Here is a 20885-nt window from a genome sequence, read left to right as displayed (position 1 = left end):
CCCGATGGACTGAAATGCGAAGTCGGTATTCCTGCCGACTGCTCCAGAAATATCACTGGAATGGACGAGGCGTCCATTGGCATCACAAGATCTATCTTGTGTTCTGAACTCACAAAACAACTGCCTGAAGGATGCCAATTCCTTCCGACACTGCAAGTGAGCTTTCCGGCGTGAGTGTGCAACCCCACCTGATGTGCGTGACGAATGTCTGTCCAAGAACAGCTTCGTTCGCGGTGACCCCATCCCAACCTTCGCAGTGGAAGGCATCGCTTTTTCAACGCCGGCATCGCACAGCTTTTTTTTTTTAGGAATCGGCCAGAAGTGCGCAAATTTGGTCGTCGAAACCCAGGTCCGCTGCCCACCGGGTCTCGCAAGCTAACCTTTTTCGATAAGCACCACACTCATCGTTTCAAGGATGACAATGCGACCCTCCAGCTCCACTGCTGCCACCGTGCGGCACCGTCAGGCCAACCCACTGGTCCATGATCAGGGTGACACTTTGCCGTCTCCGTTTCGCGGTTGATCACCCAAATCCACTGTCACCGCAAGGTCCAGTAGTTGAAAGCAATGCCCTCACGAAGACCTTCCATGAAGCGCATCCTGCGTCATCAACAGCGGTCACGAAGTTCCGCTAGCACCAACTTACCACTACATACTCCGGAGTACTGCTTCTTTCCAAACTTCTGACCAGCGAAGGAGCTACGTGGGTCAGATCTGCTGACGGTGTCTCTAGACAAGGTGGATTGCGTGGACGGTGGTGGAATATGTCTGCCTAGTGTTACGAACTCACCCATCACAGTCCGCTATGGGTGTTGGAAGGGATTTTTGAGGGTCGCACAGCGTTTCGAAAGCGGAGCGCTTGAAAACATGCATGAGGATGCTTTCTGATGCTGAGATATTCTCGGCATTGTGAACAAGCAAGAATAAGATTCTATTGAGAGACAGGCAGGCATCAGTTATCGAGACTGACTCCGTCCGGCGCCTCCTTTCTGTCCATTCTCGAAATCCAACGCGCCGGTGAAAGTTTAGTAGACCAGGCACAGGACAGAGAGTCTGAGGCAGTTCCCGGTTTATCACAGATTCACAATCAAACAATTTGAGCATTATGTGCTGAGTTCCAGCTTTAGACGAACAGGTCCGTATATACTTGCGTAGCCCTAACAATCACAAAGTGAGCACCCAGGAGATGTCTCCCGATGTCCGATCTGCCCCGCCTATCATGGATGGCGCGATCGGAGACTACGCGGGGTCGTCATCAAGCGCGCTCCCGAGGGGGGAATCAAGGCTCTGGAAATAGAGTCGAACCAGAACAGGCGATACATACTCCGAAGTAAATATATCTTACTACTCGCTCTCATCCACACCAGCGATTCAGAAACTAAAGCACCCATACCACCATGGCCGACGGACTCGTCATCGGCATCCTCTCCATCGGCGACATGGGCCTTGGAATCGCCAAACTCCTCCAGAGCCAGGGATACAAAGTCGCAACCTTTGCCGAAGACCGCAGGTAAGTAAGCCTCTAGCCCTCCGTCACAGTCTGTCGGTTATCAGTTATGCTTACTTGACTCCGCTAATCGCACGAACAGCGAACGTACGCAAGACCGGGCCCGATCAAGCGGCATCGAGCTCCTCCCCTCGATCCCCGCCCTCGTCTCAGTATGCACCTGCATCCTCTCCATCGTTCCACCAAGGGATGCACTCGAAACCGCAAAGCGCGTGGCCGACTCAATCCCAACAGCGTCAGCGTCCAGCGACACGAACACGAACACGAACAGGAACACACGCAAGAACCCCGGGCCGCTCTACTACCTCGACCTAAACGCCACAGCACCCAGTCTCGCCAGGGAACTCGCATCCCTCTTCACCTCCAATAAGGACACAATCTTCATAGACGGCGGAATCATCGGCGGACCCCCAAGTCCCCTCAACCCAAACCCCCAGGAAACCACAGGCATAGAGACAGTGACAAACTGGACCCGTCCCTCCCTCATAACCTCGGGCCCAACACTCCCACCCTCGCTCTCGCACCTAACCGCAACCCTAAACATCGAGCACATCGGTCCAGGGATTGGCTCCGCCTCGACCGTGAAGATGTGCTTCGCCAGCACGACGAAGGGGTTCATCGCGCTGGCGATCCAGGCCTTCGTTACGGCAGATGCGATGGGCGTGCTCCCTCATTTGCGCGGGTACATGGAGAAACATAACAAGGCGGCGCTCGCGGCTGCCGAGAGGGGTGTTGTGGGGATGGCGCCGAAGGCGTATCGGTGGGTGAATGAGATGCAGCAGATTGGGCAGACGATGGAGGAGGAGGGCGGGTTTGGGTCGGGGATGTAAGTCCTCTACTTGTCCCCAGTTATTTCTTTTACTGTCGGGTTGTATGGATGGGCATTATTGCTAACGTGTGTAGGTTCGATGGAGCTGCAGAGGTTTACCGGCTTGTTGCGGAGGATACGGCGTTGGGGCTGGAGCAGCCTGGGAGGAGGGCGAGGGGGACGACCGTGGAGGATGTGGTGGCTGTTATGAGGGAGGGGATGAAGAATGCAAAGGAGAAGGTGGATTGATATTCGGAAGAAGGATATGAATGAATGAATTACTGAATTAAAGAAAAAATATCTAGATATCTCATCAGTCTGATATAGTTTACGGACTGTTGGTTCCGCGGGAATGGATTCCCGTGCTTCGGCTTCTCTTCCCGACAGAGCAGGATATACTCTCCTCCGCCTGGCTGGCTTGCCGAATCCATTGATCATCATACTTCTTCTCAGGAGATTATCCTCCAGAATACCTACTGATACTCGCTTAATCACCGTTTAATCGCAATGACACACATCCCCCCCTCAGTCGACGTCCTCATCATCGGCAGCGGCAACGCAGGCCTCTGCGCCGCCATCTCCGCCGCCGAATCCAACGCCACCCTCAGCATCCTCGTAATCGACGCCTGCCCCGAATCCTGGGCCGGCGGAAACACCTACTTCACAGCAGGCGCATTCCGAACCGCACACGCCGGCCTCCCCGGTATCCTCCCGCTCGTGAACAACGTCTCCAGCGACAGCGGCAGCGCGACCGCGTCGCGAATCGACATCCCACCATACACAAGCAGCGACTTTGCCGCGGACCTCGAGCGCATTTGCGGGGGACGGTCGGACGCGGATCTATCGCGGGTATTGGTGGAAGAGAGCAACGATGCCGTGAAGTGGCTTGCGAGGCATGGTGTGCGGTTTCAGCTGGCGTTTAATCGGCAGGCGTATGAGATTGGCGGGCGGTTTCGGTTCTGGGGTGGGATGGCGCTGAAGACGCAGGGTGGTGGGGAGGGGTTGGTTGGGGATGAGAGGGCGGCGGCTGAACGGTTGGGGGTGAAGTTTTCGTTTGGGACGGCGGCGAAGAGGCTCGTTTCTGATCCGGTCTCTGGGGGTGTGACTTCTGTTGTTGTTGTCGCTGCCGGTGCTGGCGGGGGTGAGCGCGAGATCCGCACCGGGGCCGTGGTCCTCGCGGCGGGAGGATTCGAAGCGAACCCGAGGATGAGGGCGCAGTTTCTGGGGCCCGGGTGGGATTTCGCGAAAGTGCGCGGCACGCCGTACAACACGGGCTCGTGTCTCGAGATGGCGATCCGCGATGTCGCCGCGAAGCAGGCGGGGAATTGGTCCGGCTGCCACTCTGTTGCGTGGGACGCGAATGCGCCGTCGAACTCGGGGGACCGGGAGATCTCGAACGAGTTCACGAAGTCCGGGTATCCGCTGGGCCTGATGCTGAATCTGGGAGGGGAGCGGTTTGTGGATGAGGGCGTCGATATGCGCAACTATACCTATGCCATCTTTGGGAGGGCGATCCTGGCGCAGCCGGGACATGCGGCGTTCCAGGTTTGGGATGCCACGATGACGCCCTGGCTGCGGAGTGAGGAGTACCGGGATGAGATTGTGGAGCGCATCACAGCTGCGACGCTGGAGGAGTTGGCTGAGCAGTGTGTCAAACGGGGACTGAGGAATCCGGGCAAGTTCCTCGCAACGATCAGGGAGTATAACGACGCTGTCGCTGCCTTTCAGCAGGAGAACCCCGGGCACAAGTGGGATCCAGCAGTCAAGGATGGGCTATCTACGCAGTCAACCAGGAAACAGCTTGCGCTGGCCAAGTCGAACTGGGCTACGCCGCTGGCAAAGGGACCCTTCGTCGCTGTCAAGGTGACCTGCGGCGTGACCTTTACGTTTGGTGGACTGGCCGTGGACCACCAGACTGCGGGCGTTATCTCGTCTGCCACTAACTCTCCTGTGCCCGGGTTGTACTGTGCTGGCGAGATGCTTGGGGGTCTCTTCTACGACAACTATCCCGGAGGCAGTGGGCTCACTTCTGGCGCTGTGTTTGGTCGAAGGGCTGGACGGGCAGCAGCACAGGCAGCAGCACAGGCCAGCAAGCAGAGTTTCGGTGCGAGGTTGTAATTGTATTCATAGATAGAGTGCTTTCGGCGGATGCACAGGGTGTATTCAAGCACTACCTCAGAATATCAGTATAGATCTGGGAAGAAGGAGGGGGCTACAAGTACCATAGCGAACACATTCAAATGGTCGTGGATTGAACGAACTGCTAAATAACAGACATCATGGCACTATCTGCTCGAATCAAGACCAGCAAGCCAAATTATACCATACGGGTTACCTTCTAAACCAGTCAAGAACGAGCCTCAATTGATCAATCAATTCATTATACATGTCAAAAAATCTGGGTTAGAAACGACGTAACCGCAACAGACACGCTCTGGAAGACAGAAGACAAATGAAACGAAAATCAAACATGCAATGCCGAGGTCTATTTCGAGCTTAAATATTTGAGCACCGCTTCCTTCTCCTCGACAGGGAGGATGCTCAGGGCTTGTTGGATGCCCTTGAGACCGCTCTCGCGGTTGCTAAAAAGGATATCGGAGACCTGAGAGGCGACGGCTTCGGACTTGAGGGTCTCAATCTTGTTTTGGATGGTCTCCTTGTTCTCCTCGTACCAGCTGGCGACACGGCGATCGTCGCGCTCGAACTCCTCGTCGAGCAGGCCAGTCCATGACTGCAGAGTGCGCAGGTGTGTGGCACGGGGGGAGTCAGAAGATGAGGACTTGGCGGTCTCTTCAGAGGCGACGGCGCCACTGCGTTCGCCGTGAACGGGAGAGGGCGAAGCGCGGATCATGCTCTTGACGATGGACTCTTCCGTGATACGGCGGCGCGCACGCCAGTAGAAGAAGCGACGGGCGTTCTTCCATGTCAGGGCATGCCGGATGGTGTTCTTCGCTTGCATACGGCCAGCGCGATCGTGGAGGTCGGCGAACTGCAGAGCGACTTGCATGTAGACGGGCAGGAGGAGCTCCTCGCGAGCAGCCATCTGGTCCTTGATCTCCGACAGCTTCTCCTTGGTGAGACTCTTGTCCTGCAGAGCCCGGCGAAGGTCTCCGTAAGTCGGGTCGAGACGAGCCATGGTGTCCAGCTGCTTCTCGCGGCGGAACTTGATGTTGACAATACCCTCGGGCTCCAGGACACCACCACGAGACTCCTCATCAGCGTACATCTCCATCTGCTCAGGGTTGATAGTGGGATCAATGACGACCTAGGTCGAATTAGCTTCAACTCTGGAAGACAAGGACAGGGGAAAAAAGTGGGATTGTTAATGCTTACCCAAGATCCACCACGGAGTTCACCGTGAGGAGGAATGTAGACGAAAATAGGCTGCTCGTACTTGACGAGAGCATCGACAATGTACGAACCGTACTTGAGAACCTCATTGTACATGTCACGCTGTCCACCAGAGAAACCTCTCCAGTTGGCCAGGATCATGACAGGAAGCTGCTCGCCGTTGTTGAAGTCACGGAGAGCCTGGGCAGTCTTGAAGGCGGAGTTGGGGTACCACACTCCACCAGCTTCCTGGGTGATCATTTCCATAGAGTCCGGGTTAGCCGGGTCGGCGGGTGTAACATTCTCCACGGAGCGTGTCTCAACACCGATAACACCAAAGGGGATACCACCGAGTCTTGCACGACCAACCACGACTGTGCGAGCCCAGCCGCCAAGGGCTTCCTCGAACGACCCAGCGTCAAAGAGACCAGGAAGGAAGCCGTCCTCGTCCTCCTTACCAGCGATGAGCCAACGGACATCATAAGCCTGCTTAACAGGAGGGTAGTACGCGACATCACGATCCCAGGTATCGGAGAGTGGGCGGATGGGAGGGAGGGCGCCTCTCTTCTCAGGGACAAAGGAGAGCCACTCGACAATCTTAGCCACACCGTCGAAGTCGTTGGCAGCAGTCATGTGAGAAACACCGTTTCGGTACATAATCTGGGTACCACCGAGCTGCAGGTTGGACGTGTAGACCTCTCTCCCGAGTAGCTTGTTAATGGCGGGCGCGCCGGTAAGAATGATAGGCTGGCCCTCAACCTGGACAGCTCTATGTCCGAGACGGACAAGGTAGGCACCAATACCGACTGAGCGGCAGGTGACGAGAGTGATGGTGAAGATATCTTCGTACGCCTTGGAGGTCGCACCAGCAATGAGACCAGATCCCTTAAGACATTCGACACCAAGACCGTCCTTTGCACCAATGATGGTAGTGATCTTGTGACGCTCCTCACCCTCGTCCTCGATCAGCTCCGTGATGACTTCCTTCTTCTTGCTGGCATCAAACTTCTCCTTAACCTCAGGTGTCAAGTAGAGGTACTTGAAACCGGCCTCAGGCTTCTGCGGGTCGTTCCACGCGACGGAGAAGTAGGGGATCAACTCTTCCGCCATCCCGATACGCGCACCCGAGTTGGCAGACAGGTAGATGCGAGGGATCCCCAGCTTCCTTGCCAGCTCAGTACATTTGTGGAAGAACTTGTCTTCCAGGGGACCGAAGGAGCCGATTTGGAAGGTGATGTCGTTGGCGACAATGATGAAGCGCCTGCCAGCGGGATACTCGGGCGTGCGAGCAGTTACGATCCAACCAACCATACCATGAGTGTTGGTACCAGGCCCACGAGAAATCTCGACCAGGTTGTCTGTATCATCCAAGACAAGCTCGCTGTACTCCATGCATTCGCCAATAGGAGGGCGACGCTCAGCCAAAGCCGGAGTCCTCTCAATGGCCTTTGTCCAGCTGTTCTGTAAGGCCTCGCGGAAGAGCTCGGGGAAATCGTAGACGTACTGCGTACCCATGACATGGGCTTTGTACCGCTTCGGCTGCAGCCACTCCTTGGTAGGGTACGGCGTCGACACGGGACGCAAGTGGTTGGAGCCGAGCTTGTTGGTGCCCCCAATGCTGTGAAGGAGCCATTCGCCCTTTTCAGACTTCCTCTCGACGTAAAGCTCAACCTGGATGATGTACCCAACGGTATTACTGATGATGACACGAAGAGGATAAGGCGTTCCGCTCTGCGGATCAGTGCATAGGATGCGGATCTCTGCACCTGTAACACGGAGGCGCCAGAGACGAAGACCGAATCGATCAAGGAAACCGGCCAAAGCCTCTTCCACATCCTTGGGCTGCAGATTGAATACGGGAGAGAAGTTGATGAAGATGTGGTTGAGATCGGAGTTGTTGTTGCCAATGACCTCCAGAGCATCCAAAATATCATTCATCAACCGATCCGCTTCGGAGATAAGATATTCGGCAGTGGGGATATCGTCACGGAGGCGGCCAGGACGCACCACAGCGCGGACGAAATACCTCTTGTCCAGCGCCTTGTCGTTCTCCGGCCCCTTGCCGATAGCCTCGTACACGTGAATGTTCCTATTCTCCGTGAAGACCGGCTTGATCCTGAATTTGGACAGGCGGTTGAGTTCCAGCTGGAATGCCAAGGCAGGCTCGCTGTGACGGATACTTTCGTCCTCCGCAAAGGTCGGGCCTCTAAAGGTGTAGTAGCTTGGGTAGACACCATTCTTGTCACAGATGAAGGTCACACGGCGAACGCGGCGAGCAAGTAGCTCCTCTTTGGAACCAGATAGTAGCTTGGTGATCTGGTTAACAATCTCGGCGTCGTCGAGGTCCTCGACATTGCGGATAGCGATGTTAAGGACTCCTGTCAGCTCTGGCTCAATTTCGGGACGGGTGGCGGGGCGACGCCTGCCCTCCAGGGTGGCAGCGAGGCTGTGGTCGGCGGGTTTCCTTGTGCCAGCCCTAGGGAAAGCTTCCAGAGCCCTGCCGAGGTACTCTTCAGCGTCCTCGAGGTATTGAACAGGGAGGATGACACCCTTCCTTGGCGAGTCATTAGGGCTATCGTTCAGCAGGTTTGACATGTCGCTAATCGAGGCTATACGCCTGAAAGGGTTCGACTCCGTCGTTGGTGTGCCTGGGGTAGACTGGGCGACAGTACTAAGAGAGCCAAACTCAGGCTGAACCAGCTTGCCCATTGTGAAATCCCACGAAAGGAACGCAGGCTCGCCGTCGGCGTGATATTGCATTCCTTCGATGGTATATGCACGGTACGCGCGGCGCACGTAGACTTCAAGAGCGGCCAAGGTAACCCACGCATCCTTGTGAACGAAGAATCGGGGCAGGACATCGAAGACGGTATACTTGGAATCAACAACTTCCTTGAGAGCACCGAGATCAGGCTCCCGATGGCGCAGACCGGTCTCACCATACTGGGATTCCGCCACAGACGAGCGCAGAATAAGCTCCATCTGGGAGAGGCGTTCCTCGAGAGACGGCAGAGCGCACTGAATGAGGACTTCACGGGCCTTCAAAGTGACCTTCGCAGCAGCACGCGACTCGATCTCTGTCAACTTCTTAAGGACATTTTTGAAGTACTGGCCGACATTGCCCATCTCGGGCTGGTTAGGCCGGTAAATTGACAAGATAGCCAGGATGAGATCGTTCTTGGCACTAATGCGGCTGTGAGAGAGTGCAATTTGCACAATACCAGCGCCATCATCCTTGTGCTGGTCACGGAGAGCGAGGATACCATCCTCATATCGGGACTTGGGACCGGAGAACAACTTCTCAATTTCAACATACTGCTCCAAAAGGCCGACGAAGACGTTGTATTCGTGAACCTTGAGGCCCTCAATGTAGTTGTTGATGACCTGGACGAGTGGCAGTAGCGTCGTTTTGAGGATCTCAGCATCCGCCGGGTTGACGTTCTCCTCGATGAACCGCACCATGGTCTTCTGAAGCTGCTTGGCCGGGAATTCAGCCTTCCTGGAGCGAGCGCGGTCTACAATGAGCTGAAGCTGGTTGTCCAACTTTTGGGGCATACGGGAGTGCAGGGCGGATGACTGAGCGTTCCATTCGCTGTAAGGGAGCTCGGGATCGCGAAGGACAGCGATGAGCTCCTTAAGGGTGGCGTTCATGATAACCTGGTTGTCATATCCCTTCAAGATGTTCTCTAAGATGCTGTGCAGAAGGAAGAATCGCTGGGCAGGCTTGTTACCAACGACCTGAGGAGGCCCAAGCTTAGGAAGCTGCTCCGTGAACGGCTGCGCATGTTTGACACGCGATGGATCATCAAGGGCAAGGATACCCAGGATGTCTCCAGCTTCAAGAACGGCACCGGGCTGCTTGATAAGCTGGACAATACCATCTTCCTGCGCAATCAAGGGCATGTACATCTTCATAACCTCGACTTCAGCGAAAGGCTGGCCAGCGCGGACATGCTCGCCGTTCTCAACCGTGAATTTCACCAACTTTCCGGGAGAGGGCGTACGAAGCTGGGTGGGATCGTTTTCTTGCTCAAGCAAGCAAGTCTTACCATCCACACTCAGGCGAGTGGCGGCGGCTTCCTCCTTCCAGTAGACGTTGTGGCTGCGCCCGTCCAGAAGAACCAGCAGACCTCCATCAGCCAGAGCACGGACTCCCACAGAGCACTTGGAGCCATTAATAAAGAGGTGGTAGCTATCAAGGCCGGCGCGTGTTGCCGTAAACTTGTACCGCTTACCCTCGTAGATGAAATCCACTGGGAAGACAGTTTTCAAGACGTCCTTAGGGGGAACTTGGCCCTTGTCAATTCCCTTGCGATACTCCTCGAGGCACTCCTCGCTGGCCTGGTGGGCTTTGGTGACGGCACCACACAGCACAGCAATGGTAGTGTCAGGGCGCTCAGCAGTCAGCTTGTTGGAGATCAGCTGATCCAGCCAGCCGGTGGTAATCTTGTTCTCCTCGAATGCGGGGGTCTCGAGCAGCTTGATCAAGTACTCAATGGTCGTTCGGAAGTCACCACGGATACTCAGTTCCTTCAAAGCAATAACCATGTGCTTTCGCGAGGCGGATCGGTTCTCACCATAGGCGAAAATGTGGCCGAATTGACTGTCAGAGAAACTGTGGATACCACCCGATGTGCCGACAGAGAAATAACCCCAGACGTTGGACGAACTACGGAAGTTCAACTCGTGCATAGTTCCACTAGAAGGCTTGAAACCTTCACCCGGGTCCTCAGAAGTGATACGGCAGGCAGTGGTGTGTCCCTTTGGCTGCGGGCGGCGCTGGGTCTTGAAGCTCTCTTCGTTAGAGAAGTCAAAATCAATCTCCGAAGACGTGTTGACGTCGACGCCGTAGAGCAGGCGGATGTCGCGAATTCGGTGTAGGGGGATACCCATAGCAATCTGAAGCTGAGCAGCAGGCAGATTGACACCAGTCACCATCTCGGTGGTGGGATGCTCGACTTGCAGACGTGGGTTGAGTTCAAGGAAGTAGAACTTGTCATCCGCATGGGAATACAGGTATTCGACAGTACCAGCGGAGACGTAGCCTACCAGCTTACCCAAGCTCACGGCGGCACGCTCCATAGCCTGGAAGGTTGTGGGATTCGCAATCGTCGCAGGCGCTTCCTCAATAATCTTCTGGTGGCGTCGTTGTACCGAGCAGTCACGGCCGAAGAGAGAAATGTTGTTGCCGTACTGATCAGCCAGCAGCTGAACTTCCAAGTGTCGAGCGTTACCAGCGAGCTTCATGATAAAGATTGGTGACCCGGGAATTTCGTTGGCCGCAGCATTGTATAAAGTGACGAAGTCCTCTTCGTTCTCAACCTTACGGATACCCTTACCACCACCACCCTCGGAGGCCTTAATCATGACGGGGAATCCAATCTCCTTGGCCTTCTCCAGGCCCTCTTGCGGCGAGAACGTACATCCGCGGTTATAGACATTTTCTTCCACGGTGACGATTCCGTTCTTGTCCACCTCGACTTCATCCACACCAGTTCCAGACCACGGGATACAGGGGACACCAGCGTGTTGAGCAACGATCGTGGAAGAAATCTTATCACCGAGGGAGCGCATAGCAGAGGCCGGAGGCCCAATGAAGATGATCTTCTTGGGGGACTGAGAGAGCGCTTCAGGTAATCGAGGGTTTTCAGAGGCGTGACCCCAACCCGCCCAGACGGCGTGCACGTCCATCCGCTCAGCCACATCCACGATCAGCTCGACGTTGGCGTAGTTGTTGTTATTTGTGCCACCAGGGACCTGCGAGCGGGGTTGTTCAGCGAGTCGTTCTCGAATCAGTCTGCAGATTGTTCGACAAGTTCTAGTTTCATACCTCAACATATTGATCAGCCATACGAATGTAATCAGCGTTTGCTCTCAGATCTTCTGGTGTAGCCATGACTGTGAATTGAATGGCGCGCTCGTTGCCGAAGGTCTCGTAGGCCCATTTTCGGACAGACCGAATCTCTTTGACCGCCGCGATACCATTGTTGGCGATAAGAACCTAAAGGAGAAGGGCGACCCCAGATCAGCTTCTTCCATCCTCATAGCTCGCAATTTGCCCGAGTGTCTCCGGAAGCCCTACCGAAGTAATGACCGAGTGACCGTCATGTTGAGCGACAAAATCCCTAACGCTACTCGGGGCAGCCGCGCTCAGGTGGTTACCGCCGATGAAATGTGAGGGGAGGTTGTATTTGGCGGCTCGAGAGCTCCCGTGGCCGTTTGCTGTTGTACCGTCGGGGACGCCCATGATCCCAGATGTTTATTATTATGAATTATCCGCTTCCCATGCGGTAGAGACGAGGGTGGGCGAAGCTCGAGGGATTCGGAGGAAAAGTAAGCAGGTCGGCGAAAACAGCCCGAAAAGTTGAGGAGGGGGAGGACACGGGTTATCGTCGAATTCGGAACACAACTGAACAGGGGGAGGGGCTGACTCCGTCAGAATCGAAGCAAAAAGAGCAGATACGAAGTCAATTAATTGGCGAGGATGCGTCAGGAGAGTTTCTTCGAGAGGAAGACACGAGAGTCAAGCTGCAGAGCGCAACGTCGCAAACGGCGAAGGAACAGCGGAACAGGAACAAGGAACTTACCACCACAAACCACCACCACCACTCGGACAGGTCGAGGAGAGGAAAGACGAGGAGAAGGAGAAGGAAGAATCAGAGGGAGAGAGGAAGGGAATTCTTCCTTTTTCTTTTTTATTTGACTTTCAAGAAACTTAGGATGATGATACAGAGGAGACGCAGAAAAGAAAAGGAAGAAAAAGACCGGAGCTCAATCCAGGAACGTAATTTGGATACGCCAGTGGTATTCAAGAATCAGTGATCCGGAGTCCGGCCAGAATTCAGATTTGAAGAATCCCACCCCATTGTTGGGCCGCCCATGACGCTCTTCCCACCACTTTTTCCCTGGCAGTGGAAGCGTCCTTGGATCGCCGTCCAATAATCAATACAGCCTCATACGAGGTGTCATGGATGATGATCCCGAGTATTACTCCGGGCAAAAGAGTGACTTTGTCCAAGCCGCCTGCCATTGAATTACACTCGCACTCTATCAGTCAAAACTCTCTCTGAGAGAACGGAATGTCAATGGCACTCTTCACATCCATTCGCATGATTATCATGATCACCATCCGGAGGGTTGGATTGGGGCCATCTCGGCATTTACCGCACCCTGCCGGGCTTTGCTCAACTGACCCTCCGAATACTCCGAGCAGAAAAGCTACTCCGACGGCTCTTCTTTCCAAGGATTAAAAAAAAAAAAAAAACATTTTTATGTTCCGGTTACCAGACCGTCGATTTGTCGCAAGCTCCCAAACTTCCCCCCAAATCGTCCGCCAAACCACGGAAGATTCCCTAGTTGACAGCCCGTAATAAATTACACGATACCTGTCTCAGCCCGTCAGCCCGGCCTGCGGCGCTAACCGCTTCCGGCCAATGTTGGCACCGGGTAAGTATTCCACCAATAATCGCCTTTGGAAATCATCCTCACGTTGGGGCGCCCGGCTTTTGGAACCCTCAGCAAATCGCGAGGGAAAGCTAGCCCCATCGAGACTAGTCGCAAGGGACCTCTCAAGGCTGGACTCCGAGCGCCCCAGGGCCGGTGGTTTCGGAGAGCTCTCACAAGTCTCAACCTGCTCTTGCGCACGCACTGAACGCTCCAGCTGTGCGTTATCAGCATCATATTCCGATGAGGTAGCCTTCGCAAGCTCAAACGCAGGGTTTGCCTCCTTGAGCATATGGAAATTCGATCCCGCAGTCCAGACCCAGGGTGAATCGGCTGCAAGGATGAGACCGATCTCCTCCAATGTCCGTTGGCTGGACTCCGGATGGAGAACCCATACTCATTTGATGTCAGCATTTCGGAGCTCTGAAGAGCACGGTCCGCACGTCCCGATGGGTTTCCTGATCAGGCTCACTGCCCCAAACACGTACATTGCCTTCTCACCCAGTGCGTCAAAGACAAATGGCAGGGAAAGTGTAATGTGTACAGGTAAACCATCGCAGTTGCAGCGATACCCCAGCCCTCTTTCCCGGTGGACGCATTCAGACCGAAAAGCCTCCAGCCAAGAACATAGCGACTGCTTGAGCTGCTGCTCCCCACCATGGTGTCCAACGCTGATCGATACGATCAAGTCTAAAGACACAGATCACTGTCGCAAAGGTATAGAAGATATTGTTCAGCCCAGCAATCCACATGGACTTTTGAGAGCCGAACCCTGCGATCTTGAATATTGCTGCATGGCGTCAGTTCCCGCATAAATCCGAATGGCAGGGATGCATAAAATAGGTACTTGGCGCATACATCGTGACGCCTGCAATACCCGTCCAGCTCTGGATAGGTGATTCCTACATGAAGGAGCCTTGCCCCATTCACACCTGTCAGCGAGTCGTAGTTCATTCGCGGAAGGCGTTAACAACCCTGTAACGATCGCCTCGCCATGCTCCATATACCCAAGGCCCATAACCTCAAGATAGGAGTGGGAACCATTCACCCCACCCATCATCCCCTGGTCATATCCTATAGATAACTCAAAAATCAGCAACAGCCCCTCAAGCTCAAACAGAGAACATCAACGAAGATCAAAGTAGAAGATGCCCACGCGCCAAAGAAAAAAACTTCGCCATCGCCAACCTCGTAAAAGTGTTCACAGCCGCCAAAAGTGTCCTCTTCTAGAGCTTGAAAGTCACCTTCCAATTCGCACGCTCGTCTCGTCGCTGCCCACGGTCGCTGTTTTCGTATTCCTCGTCTTCTAAGGGGAGTGTGGAGAAGTCTACTTTCGGAATCCCCATGAGAGGGTGCCGGGGCCAGCCTCTGTCACATCGCCCTCCTTGGCATGAACAAGCCATGTTCCATGAAACGCCTGACGAAATGGCAACCCTGCGCCGATTGAATGTCTCTTCCGCCGAATAGTGGACGCGAAGTAACGAGGAACCAACACGAGGATCACCCAACGTTGATCGGGTTACTCTTCATTTGGCGTGGCTCGTCTCGGGCCGGCCTCGAGACGAGAACATCTGAACTGAACTGGGTCACCAGAATTCGCCAAAGCCCGACGCCCGTGAAGCTCGAAGTATCTTATAATAGAGGAGACAGTTACGGGTTATGAGCTGAGATCACCAGTCATCGAAGTTACTATAAATGCTACAATACACCTGGAGAATCAAGTAGATACTGAATTCCAAGATCACTGGGTATTATAACGCCAAAGACAACAATACACAGGACCAGGTATGACCCAAAGAAAGAGTAAGTGCTGAGAAACAGCTTGGACGCCGATGGGACTCTCATCCCCGGCAATGTAAAACGTATGTACCACCCACTCAGATAGACAAGTCTCCAAATGTACAGAGGCGTGGCGGTATATCGAGATTCCAATCTATGCATAAAGCCTTCCAAGGTACTCCGAGACTGGGGTTCCCCAATAGAATCAATAACCGGCTCAAATCAGAAGAAGTGCTCCAAGAACAAGCCCGTATCATCAACAGTTCATTGTGGTTTGAACAGCATGCCAACTGTTAAATGTAATCAAATCCACCGAGACGTCGAGCACGACGCTAAAACGTCTCGCCCAGGTCACCGGCCTTCGGTTTAGTAGTGGGCGGGCCCATGGTGTTCTCCCGGCGTATGCTCCGAGGCGCTGGTATCCCCGAAACACCGCTAGTCGCTCGCTTCTTGAGGCCAGTAGGGGTGGAAAACGACGGGAGGCGGGTAGGGCGGGCTTCGCCGATCTTCGCGCGCGCAGACATTTGTTGTGCAAGATCTTCAGCCTCATCGATATGAGACATACCGTTGACTGGTGTAGATTGTCCCGCCGGGTTACTAAGCGACGAGCGTGGGCGCCGACTTTCGGTCGTCGGGTTAGTGGAGTAGTGGCCCAGCGGGGTCTTCGTGCGGCTCTGTCGACTCTCCGGACGAGTGGAAGGCGCCACGCTCGGATGTGTGCTGTGACTGAAGGAGCTGGAGAAGCTCGTCCGACTGCTCGGGCGGCTATCGCCTTGGGTTCTCGTTCCATAGGATGGCCGACTGGATGTGACATAGGAAGGGGTTCCCTCGCCCTGGTTAATGGACGAGGAAAAGCTGCTACCGCTCAGGCGTTTGCGATGGTCCCGTCGCATGGTGAGAGTTGAGGGGACCGGGCTGTCTCCCATTACAGAATTCGAGCGGGATGACGCCCGTGAAGCAGTTTCAGAAGGAGGGGGTAGCTTAGATTTCGCGGACTGCACCCTTTCTTCCAGCTTTTGCATCTTGCCAATAAGGCCACGAATTTGATACAGCGAACCGGACTTAGGTATTCCGGATGGGCGGTTTGTGTTGTTATTATTCAGCTTCGGTTGGCTGGGACGACCGGTGACCGAGGGAGTAGAACGGCCAGTGCTGAAGGCGAAGGAGGTAGCCCGAGAGTGAGTCGAAAATCGCTGTGGCCGGGAACCGTACGATGACCGGGAAAACGATTCGGGCGCTGACGCCTTTTGCAAGGGAAAACCGGGGGTGGCGTTCAACGACTTGCGCATGCTGCTTGAAGTCTCAGACATAGGCGGCGATGGTGGTGTAGCAGTCGCGGAAGCCAGCGTCAGTGACAGTTTCGTCGGCGGTGTAGTAAACAAGGGTGAGGACACCGTCGGTGCTCCGGGAGAGTGGTCGGGGATCTCGGGTGTGTGTGGCGTAGATGGGCTACGATTCAGAGGCGCTGGTCGACGGCGTCGGCCACCATTCCGGAGCTTCTCCTGGAAGATTTCCGTTTCGATCTTTTGCTCATTCAACTCATCGCGAAGCCGTTGGTTTTGTATGCGCAGATCCTCCCGCTCCTGCTCGCCAACCCGTATCTCTTCCTCCAGAAGAACTCCCCTCTCAATAGCCATGTTGAACTTGGACTCCAGATCCTCCAGGGATGAAGTTGTGTGGCGGGCTTGTCGTTCGTAATCATCGTTTGCAACCTCGATATCTCTTATCTTCAGCTGTAGTGTCCTATTTGTGTCTCGCAGGGAGGTTATTTCCTTTTGTAGCGTGTTCTGGGCAGCGCTTGCTTCCGACTTTGATTGCTTGTACTTGGACTAGAGGCAACACCATCAGTCAGGCGCCAACTAGAAGAAGCAGGGAGAGCTCTCACCTTCCATTCATCGACCTCATATTTCAGGTTATCCACCTTCTCCTTCAACTGTCGCTCGCGCTTCTCGGATGCCTCGATTTCCCTCTCTAGCTCCGCCTCCAGTTCACGGCTGGAAGCCTGGAAGTCCGCCAACTCAGACTCAAGCTGCTCATACTGAGATTTGTAGTGCGCAAGCTGGTCCGACCGAGAGCTAGATCCATTGGTGCGGGATGAGGAAGGCTCATCGGCGGAAGGCATTATGCCCGCACCAGGCGACGCTGGTGAAGGGGGCGCACGTTCCAGGGGTCCGGGCAGAAGATCTCACGATTCGATTGGCGATATAAAAGAATAGAGTTGACGAGGTTTTTTAGGAAACAGATTTAATTGAAATGGAGAAGAGACGGCCGGACAAAACCATAAACGCAGTATGCAAAAATGCAGAGTATTGCGGTGTATCAACAAAGGTGCGTGGACTGGTCGGTGGTTGGAGGGGCCGAGGCGGTGTCGCAGACTCAGGATTGCGATGATCGATTCAGAGCGACAGGTGGCGAAGCAGAAGGTGGCGAAGAAATCGAATATGGAAAACAAAGGAACACAGCCGTAAAGTTGACTTACCTTGGGCACATCCCTCACAGAGGGCAGAGGGGAGTTGTGGTAGTGGGAGAGGGGGTTTGTTGACGATATCGGGGGGAAGGAGAGGTGATGCACCACCAGGGATCCATGTGGATGCGCTGTGACCACGGGAACAACATTGGAACAAGACTGGGCTAACCGTATTAGGGTAGTCTCCCTTAACTCTCAGGCTCCAGGCGGTGACTGACGGAGATCCCCCTAAGCCCAATGCGACTTAGCTGGTTCTTGTTTATCTTCAGGCTCCGTCAGGCATCAAGTCTGCTGGAATGCGAAAAGAGCATGGGAGAGAAGCATGTTGCCTTTTGGCGACCCCTTCCTTGGTCAGGTTGAAATATTTGCTCAGATAGACTGGATTACGAAGCCAATGATTGAAGGGGCTGGGTCAACAAGGGCCGGTATTGCGGCTGTAACTACATATATTTTCTACTCTTAAGGAGGTCAATAGTTCAGAGGGGGTCGTCCTAACCACTTGTATAACCGCTTCAAGAATAATCATACACGTCCTAGTTTCTATATTGAGTACATGATAACATACAGTAATCCATTTCACTTTGTTTTTGTTGTTGATATTGCCACAGAAAAATGCTGGGTGTTGTCCCTCGAGACCGCCGAAAGTCACGGGCTACCACGTGACGCCCATCGGACACTCACAGTTCATGTTGCTCACTCACTCCAGCCTCGCGCCAACACTTGCAGCGATGCTTCTTGTCGCTAGAACTATCATCCAGACAGGCGTTTGAGTCTTCAATCTAGGATAGCATTCGGAGGATATCCTTTTCTCGATTGTTCTGGTGAGTACTGCTCATTTGTTGATCGACATCCTTGATCGCTGGGGTTCTGGTCCACCCATCTCACCGTGGTGTCGGCTATAACCACGCACGAGATGAGCTCGGCCTCCCGGTCAATATTGCGGGCATTGCTTCCACGCACCCGATGCCCAACCCTGCGAAGGATGTCTTCTTGTTTCATCTCTCAATCTTTGCGAATTGCATGAGATTTCTTACTGGAAATGACGCCGGCAATGCTAATGGTGACCTCTGCACCAGTCCCTTTGTTTGCGGGGCATCGTCCCAGACTGTATCATGGCAGACCCAACCGATCTGAATCTCGATGCGCCGAGTGACCTTCAAGACATACCTGAGATGTCAATGCAGCTCTTGCCACCACCAGAAGGGACATTTCCAGACAAGTAAGTATCTACCTCTTGGGTTCACCAGTCCGACCCACTCACCTTCTCCAGAACGTCGCTGCTCGCTTCGGTGCAGGCGCATGCAAAAGCCCATGGGTACAATGTGGTCGTGAAGTCATCTAGTACACCCACCGAGAAGAAGCCAGGGCGAACGGCCAAGGTCTGGCTACGCTGTGATCGAGGTGGGCATTACCGTCCGCGAAATGGGCTTACGGAAGAGACGAGAAAGCGGAGGCGAACCTCCCGCTTGATGGACTGTCCGTTCATGCTAGTTGCAGCTGGAACTCCTGGCATCTGGACGCTGACCGTCATGAACCCCACGCACAACCATGGCCCTATCATTGAGAAGCCGCGTCAAGTTCCACATCATAAGGTCCGCAAGGGCCAGGTTGCCGCTGTCCCGTATGACTGGCCGCATGATGCGACTCTCACACCGTACACCACCGCGCTGGTAATAATCGATATGCAAAAGGATTGTCGGTGCTACCATACCTACCTTTAGGGAAATGTAGCTGACTTGCGACAGTTTGCGCGTCAGGTGGATACATGGACTTCCAGGGATACGACATATCAGCTGCGCAGGCGCTGATTCCGAAACTTCAACGTCTTTTAAACACATTCCGGTCCGCTGGGTTTCCGATATACCATACACGCGAAGGTATGAACCCCACCAAGTCTATCTTTCCTCCCACTAACACGGACAGGACATCGACCTGATCTTTCCACCCTTTCAACCCGAGAAGCATACCGGTCCCGAAATAACCCATCAGGGTTAGGGATTGGCTCTGCCGGCCCTCTCGGCCGCCTTTTAATCCGCGGGGAAATGGGGCACGATACCGTCGACGAACTGTACCCTCTTCCGGGCGAACCCGTGATCGATAAGCCTGGCCGCGGAGCGTTTGCGCACACGGACTTTGAGCTTCTTCTCCGCAACAAGGGAGTCAAAAATCTTGTAATTGCAGGCGTGACAACAGATGTGTGCGTGAGCACGACGATGCGCGAGGCGAACGACCGGGGGTTCGACTGTGTCGTCCTCGAGGACGGGACCGCGGCCAGCGAGCCGGCTCTCCACGTGGGCACGATAGAGTCCGTGAAAATGGAGGGAGGGATCTTTGGTGCGGTAGCAAAACTGGACGACGTGGTACATGCTGTGGAAAATTTCAAGGCCGTCACTGTAAAGAAGCTTGCTCCTCAGATGACAGTTTGATGATCTGATGTTCAACTTCTGGCCAGACAAACGATTCTCTTGTTAAGCGTCTCAATGTATTCAAGGCAAACAATGCAACCATTGTAAAGAATCTATCAAGAAGACCCACCCATCCACCAAACGCCTCGCCTGTAAGCCACCCTAAAAAGCTCCAGCTAAAGAGATATATATAAAAAAAAAGGGCCAAAGCAAGAAAGTTCAAAATCATAACCACTTCCTCCCCGCAGCCGAAACCTTCCCCCGAAACACGGGACTCCGAATCTCCATCCCCCGCCGATAAAACGGACTCATAACAGTCTTCACATACCCCTCATACACCTCATTCATAAACTGCCGCACCGCCTCCTCTGTCTGCGGCGCTGTCGGATTCGCCGCAATCGAACTGCTCGACGTGCGACCGCCCGAGCCCCCGGATCCCCCGAATAACCCCCCGCCCCCGCCACCACCACCGCCTGTGGACAACGAACTCGCGCTAAGACTCATGCTCATGCTCCCCGCTGCGCCGCCGGGTGTCGTTGACGAAGAAGAAGGGAGATTCGGCTGCGGCGGTTGGTGGAGGAGGACAAAGCGCGTTCCGGAGGGGGTAAGGAAGGCGGAGATATATGCTGAGGCTGGGGGGTATGTGTCTATGTGTTTTAGGTACCTGTCCGCAGCATCACACAGCACATTAGCTTTCCTCTCCTCTCTCTCTCTCTCTCTCTGTCTCTCTCTCTCTATACAGCGAGCTCCGGAACAAATCAAATGCACAGAAGGGGAAAAGAAGGGGGGGGTGGGGGGAGGTACATATTCCCCGTCATCCACTGCGCCTCCTCCAGCATATCGAGACTCGAATGGATGATGAACTGCGTCATGTACGTGTTCTGGGCTGCATCCGGGAAGCGGAATCGGGCGATGCCGTCGCCGCCGGACTTCGAGGTGCCGAAGGCAATGTTGAAGAGGGGGACATCTGTCGGGGAGAGAATGGTGAAGTAGTAGGACATTTTCGTCCCTTTGCCTGGTGTCTTCCTGGGCCTTGGGTTGGGGGATCAATTGGGGATGGAGGGGAGCGGAGCGGAGGTAGCGAGGTGGTTTGTTTATTGAGCACTCGACCCACGGAAGCCAAGCCGCGGCGCGGAGAAGAAATAT

General features: G+C 54.4%; 10 protein-coding genes across 10 annotated transcripts; 3 read left to right on the top strand and 7 right to left on the bottom strand.

Annotated features, from left to right (window-relative positions):
- Positions 1-1165: 1165 nt before the first annotated feature.
- BJX67DRAFT_13452 (6-phosphogluconate dehydrogenase) lies at positions 1166-2693 on the top strand. The gene is made up of 3 exons (XM_071024580.1): positions 1166-1510; positions 1590-2333; positions 2411-2693. The coding sequence occupies exons 1-3, from the start codon at positions 1398-1400 to the stop codon at positions 2562-2564; spliced, it is 1011 nt and encodes a 336-aa protein (XP_070891588.1). The 5' UTR covers positions 1166-1397; the 3' UTR covers positions 2565-2693.
- Positions 2694-4531, top strand: BJX67DRAFT_13453 (uncharacterized protein). The gene has a single exon (XM_071024581.1). It carries the CDS (start codon positions 2823-2825, stop codon positions 4431-4433), a length of 1611 nt encoding a protein of 536 aa, XP_070891587.1. The 5' UTR covers positions 2694-2822; the 3' UTR covers positions 4434-4531.
- A 111-nt stretch (positions 4532-4642) lies between these two features.
- Positions 4643-12010, bottom strand: BJX67DRAFT_13422 (acetyl-CoA carboxylase ACC1). The gene is made up of 4 exons (XM_071024579.1): positions 11728-12010; positions 11476-11646; positions 5649-11402; positions 4643-5580 (listed from the first exon to the last, which is right to left on the bottom strand). Exons 1-4 carry the CDS (start codon positions 11890-11892, stop codon positions 4801-4803), a joined length of 6870 nt encoding a protein of 2289 aa, XP_070891586.1. The 5' UTR covers positions 11893-12010; the 3' UTR covers positions 4643-4800.
- A 423-nt stretch (positions 12011-12433) lies between these two features.
- On the bottom strand, positions 12434-13115 carry BJX67DRAFT_339918 (uncharacterized protein). The gene has a single exon (XM_071027725.1). It carries the CDS (start codon positions 12673-12675, stop codon positions 12487-12489), a length of 189 nt encoding a protein of 62 aa, XP_070891585.1. The 5' UTR covers positions 12676-13115; the 3' UTR covers positions 12434-12486.
- On the bottom strand, positions 13036-13748 carry BJX67DRAFT_376408 (uncharacterized protein; the record flags this gene model as incomplete). The annotated part of the gene is made up of 2 exons (XM_071031868.1): positions 13036-13484; positions 13577-13748. 2 exons carry the CDS (start codon positions 13746-13748, stop codon positions 13036-13038), a joined length of 621 nt encoding a protein of 206 aa, XP_070891584.1.
- A 553-nt stretch (positions 13749-14301) lies between these two features.
- Positions 14302-14693, bottom strand: BJX67DRAFT_339916 (uncharacterized protein). The gene has a single exon (XM_071027724.1). The coding sequence runs from the start codon at positions 14489-14491 to the stop codon at positions 14315-14317; it is 177 nt and encodes a 58-aa protein (XP_070891583.1). The 5' UTR covers positions 14492-14693; the 3' UTR covers positions 14302-14314.
- A 39-nt stretch (positions 14694-14732) lies between these two features.
- BJX67DRAFT_339915 (uncharacterized protein) lies at positions 14733-15177 on the bottom strand. The gene has a single exon (XM_071027723.1). The coding sequence runs from the start codon at positions 15027-15029 to the stop codon at positions 14787-14789; it is 243 nt and encodes an 80-aa protein (XP_070891582.1). The 5' UTR covers positions 15030-15177; the 3' UTR covers positions 14733-14786.
- Positions 15178-15199: 22 nt separating this feature from the next.
- On the bottom strand, positions 15200-16989 carry nde1 (nuclear distribution protein NudE; the record flags this gene model as incomplete). Its single annotated transcript, XM_071030732.1, has 2 exons — positions 15200-16696; positions 16753-16989. The coding sequence occupies 2 exons, from the start codon at positions 16987-16989 to the stop codon at positions 15200-15202; spliced, it is 1734 nt and encodes a 577-aa protein (XP_070891581.1).
- A 1069-nt stretch (positions 16990-18058) lies between these two features.
- On the top strand, positions 18059-20169 carry BJX67DRAFT_339912 (cysteine hydrolase family protein). Its single transcript, XM_071027722.1, has 4 exons — positions 18059-18553; positions 18605-19029; positions 19080-19211; positions 19258-20169. Exons 1-4 carry the CDS (start codon positions 18447-18449, stop codon positions 19758-19760), a joined length of 1167 nt encoding a protein of 388 aa, XP_070891580.1. The 5' UTR covers positions 18059-18446; the 3' UTR covers positions 19761-20169.
- A 39-nt stretch (positions 20170-20208) lies between these two features.
- BJX67DRAFT_339911 (TRAPP subunit TRS20) lies at positions 20209-20816 on the bottom strand. Its single transcript, XM_071027721.1, has one exon. The coding sequence runs from the start codon at positions 20738-20740 to the stop codon at positions 20498-20500; it is 243 nt and encodes an 80-aa protein (XP_070891579.1). The 5' UTR covers positions 20741-20816; the 3' UTR covers positions 20209-20497.
- Between the last annotated feature and the right edge of the window lie 69 nt (positions 20817-20885).

This window comes from Aspergillus lucknowensis, assembly GCF_044049455.1.
Source record: "Aspergillus lucknowensis strain CBS 449.75 chromosome Unknown BJX67scaffold_1, whole genome shotgun sequence".
Classification (NCBI taxonomy): domain Eukaryota; kingdom Fungi; phylum Ascomycota; class Eurotiomycetes; order Eurotiales; family Aspergillaceae; genus Aspergillus; species Aspergillus lucknowensis.
Note: the sequence above shows the minus strand (reverse complement) of the source record. Positions and strands in the feature narration are given on the sequence as shown.

Excerpts from the sequence above, each read along its gene's own strand:
- BJX67DRAFT_339916 (XM_071027724.1), bottom strand. The coding sequence starts at position 14,491 with ATGGCTTGTTCATGCCAAGGAGGGCGATGTGACAGAGGCTGGCCCCGG.
- BJX67DRAFT_339911 (XM_071027721.1), bottom strand. The coding sequence starts at position 20,740 with ATGTCCTACTACTTCACCATTCTCTCCCCGACAGATGTCCCCCTCTTC.
- BJX67DRAFT_13452 (XM_071024580.1), top strand. The coding sequence starts at position 1,398 with ATGGCCGACGGACTCGTCATCGGCATCCTCTCCATCGGCGACATGGGC. Across the intron at positions 1,511-1,589 it reads ACCTTTGCCGAAGACCGCAG|CGAACGTACGCAAGACCGGG; the intron begins GTAAGTAAGCCT and ends TCGCACGAACAG. Across the intron at positions 2,334-2,410 it reads GGCGGGTTTGGGTCGGGGAT|GTTCGATGGAGCTGCAGAGG; the intron begins GTAAGTCCTCTA and ends TAACGTGTGTAG.
- BJX67DRAFT_13422 (XM_071024579.1), bottom strand. The coding sequence starts at position 11,892 with ATGGGCGTCCCCGACGGTACAACAGCAAACGGCCACGGGAGCTCTCGA. Across the intron at positions 11,403-11,475 it reads TGGCTGATCAATATGTTGAG|GTCCCTGGTGGCACAAATAA; the intron begins GTATGAAACTAG and ends CCCCGCTCGCAG. Across the intron at positions 5,581-5,648 it reads AACTCCGTGGTGGATCTTGG|GTCGTCATTGATCCCACTAT; the intron begins GTAAGCATTAAC and ends AATTCGACCTAG.
- BJX67DRAFT_13453 (XM_071024581.1), top strand. The coding sequence starts at position 2,823 with ATGACACACATCCCCCCCTCAGTCGACGTCCTCATCATCGGCAGCGGC.
- BJX67DRAFT_339918 (XM_071027725.1), bottom strand. The coding sequence starts at position 12,675 with ATGGCAGGCGGCTTGGACAAAGTCACTCTTTTGCCCGGAGTAATACTC.
- BJX67DRAFT_339915 (XM_071027723.1), bottom strand. The coding sequence starts at position 15,029 with ATGCATAGATTGGAATCTCGATATACCGCCACGCCTCTGTACATTTGG.
- BJX67DRAFT_339912 (XM_071027722.1), top strand. The coding sequence starts at position 18,447 with ATGGCAGACCCAACCGATCTGAATCTCGATGCGCCGAGTGACCTTCAA. Across the intron at positions 18,554-18,604 it reads GAAGGGACATTTCCAGACAA|AACGTCGCTGCTCGCTTCGG; the intron begins GTAAGTATCTAC and ends CACCTTCTCCAG. Across the intron at positions 19,212-19,257 it reads GATATACCATACACGCGAAG|GACATCGACCTGATCTTTCC; the intron begins GTATGAACCCCA and ends TAACACGGACAG.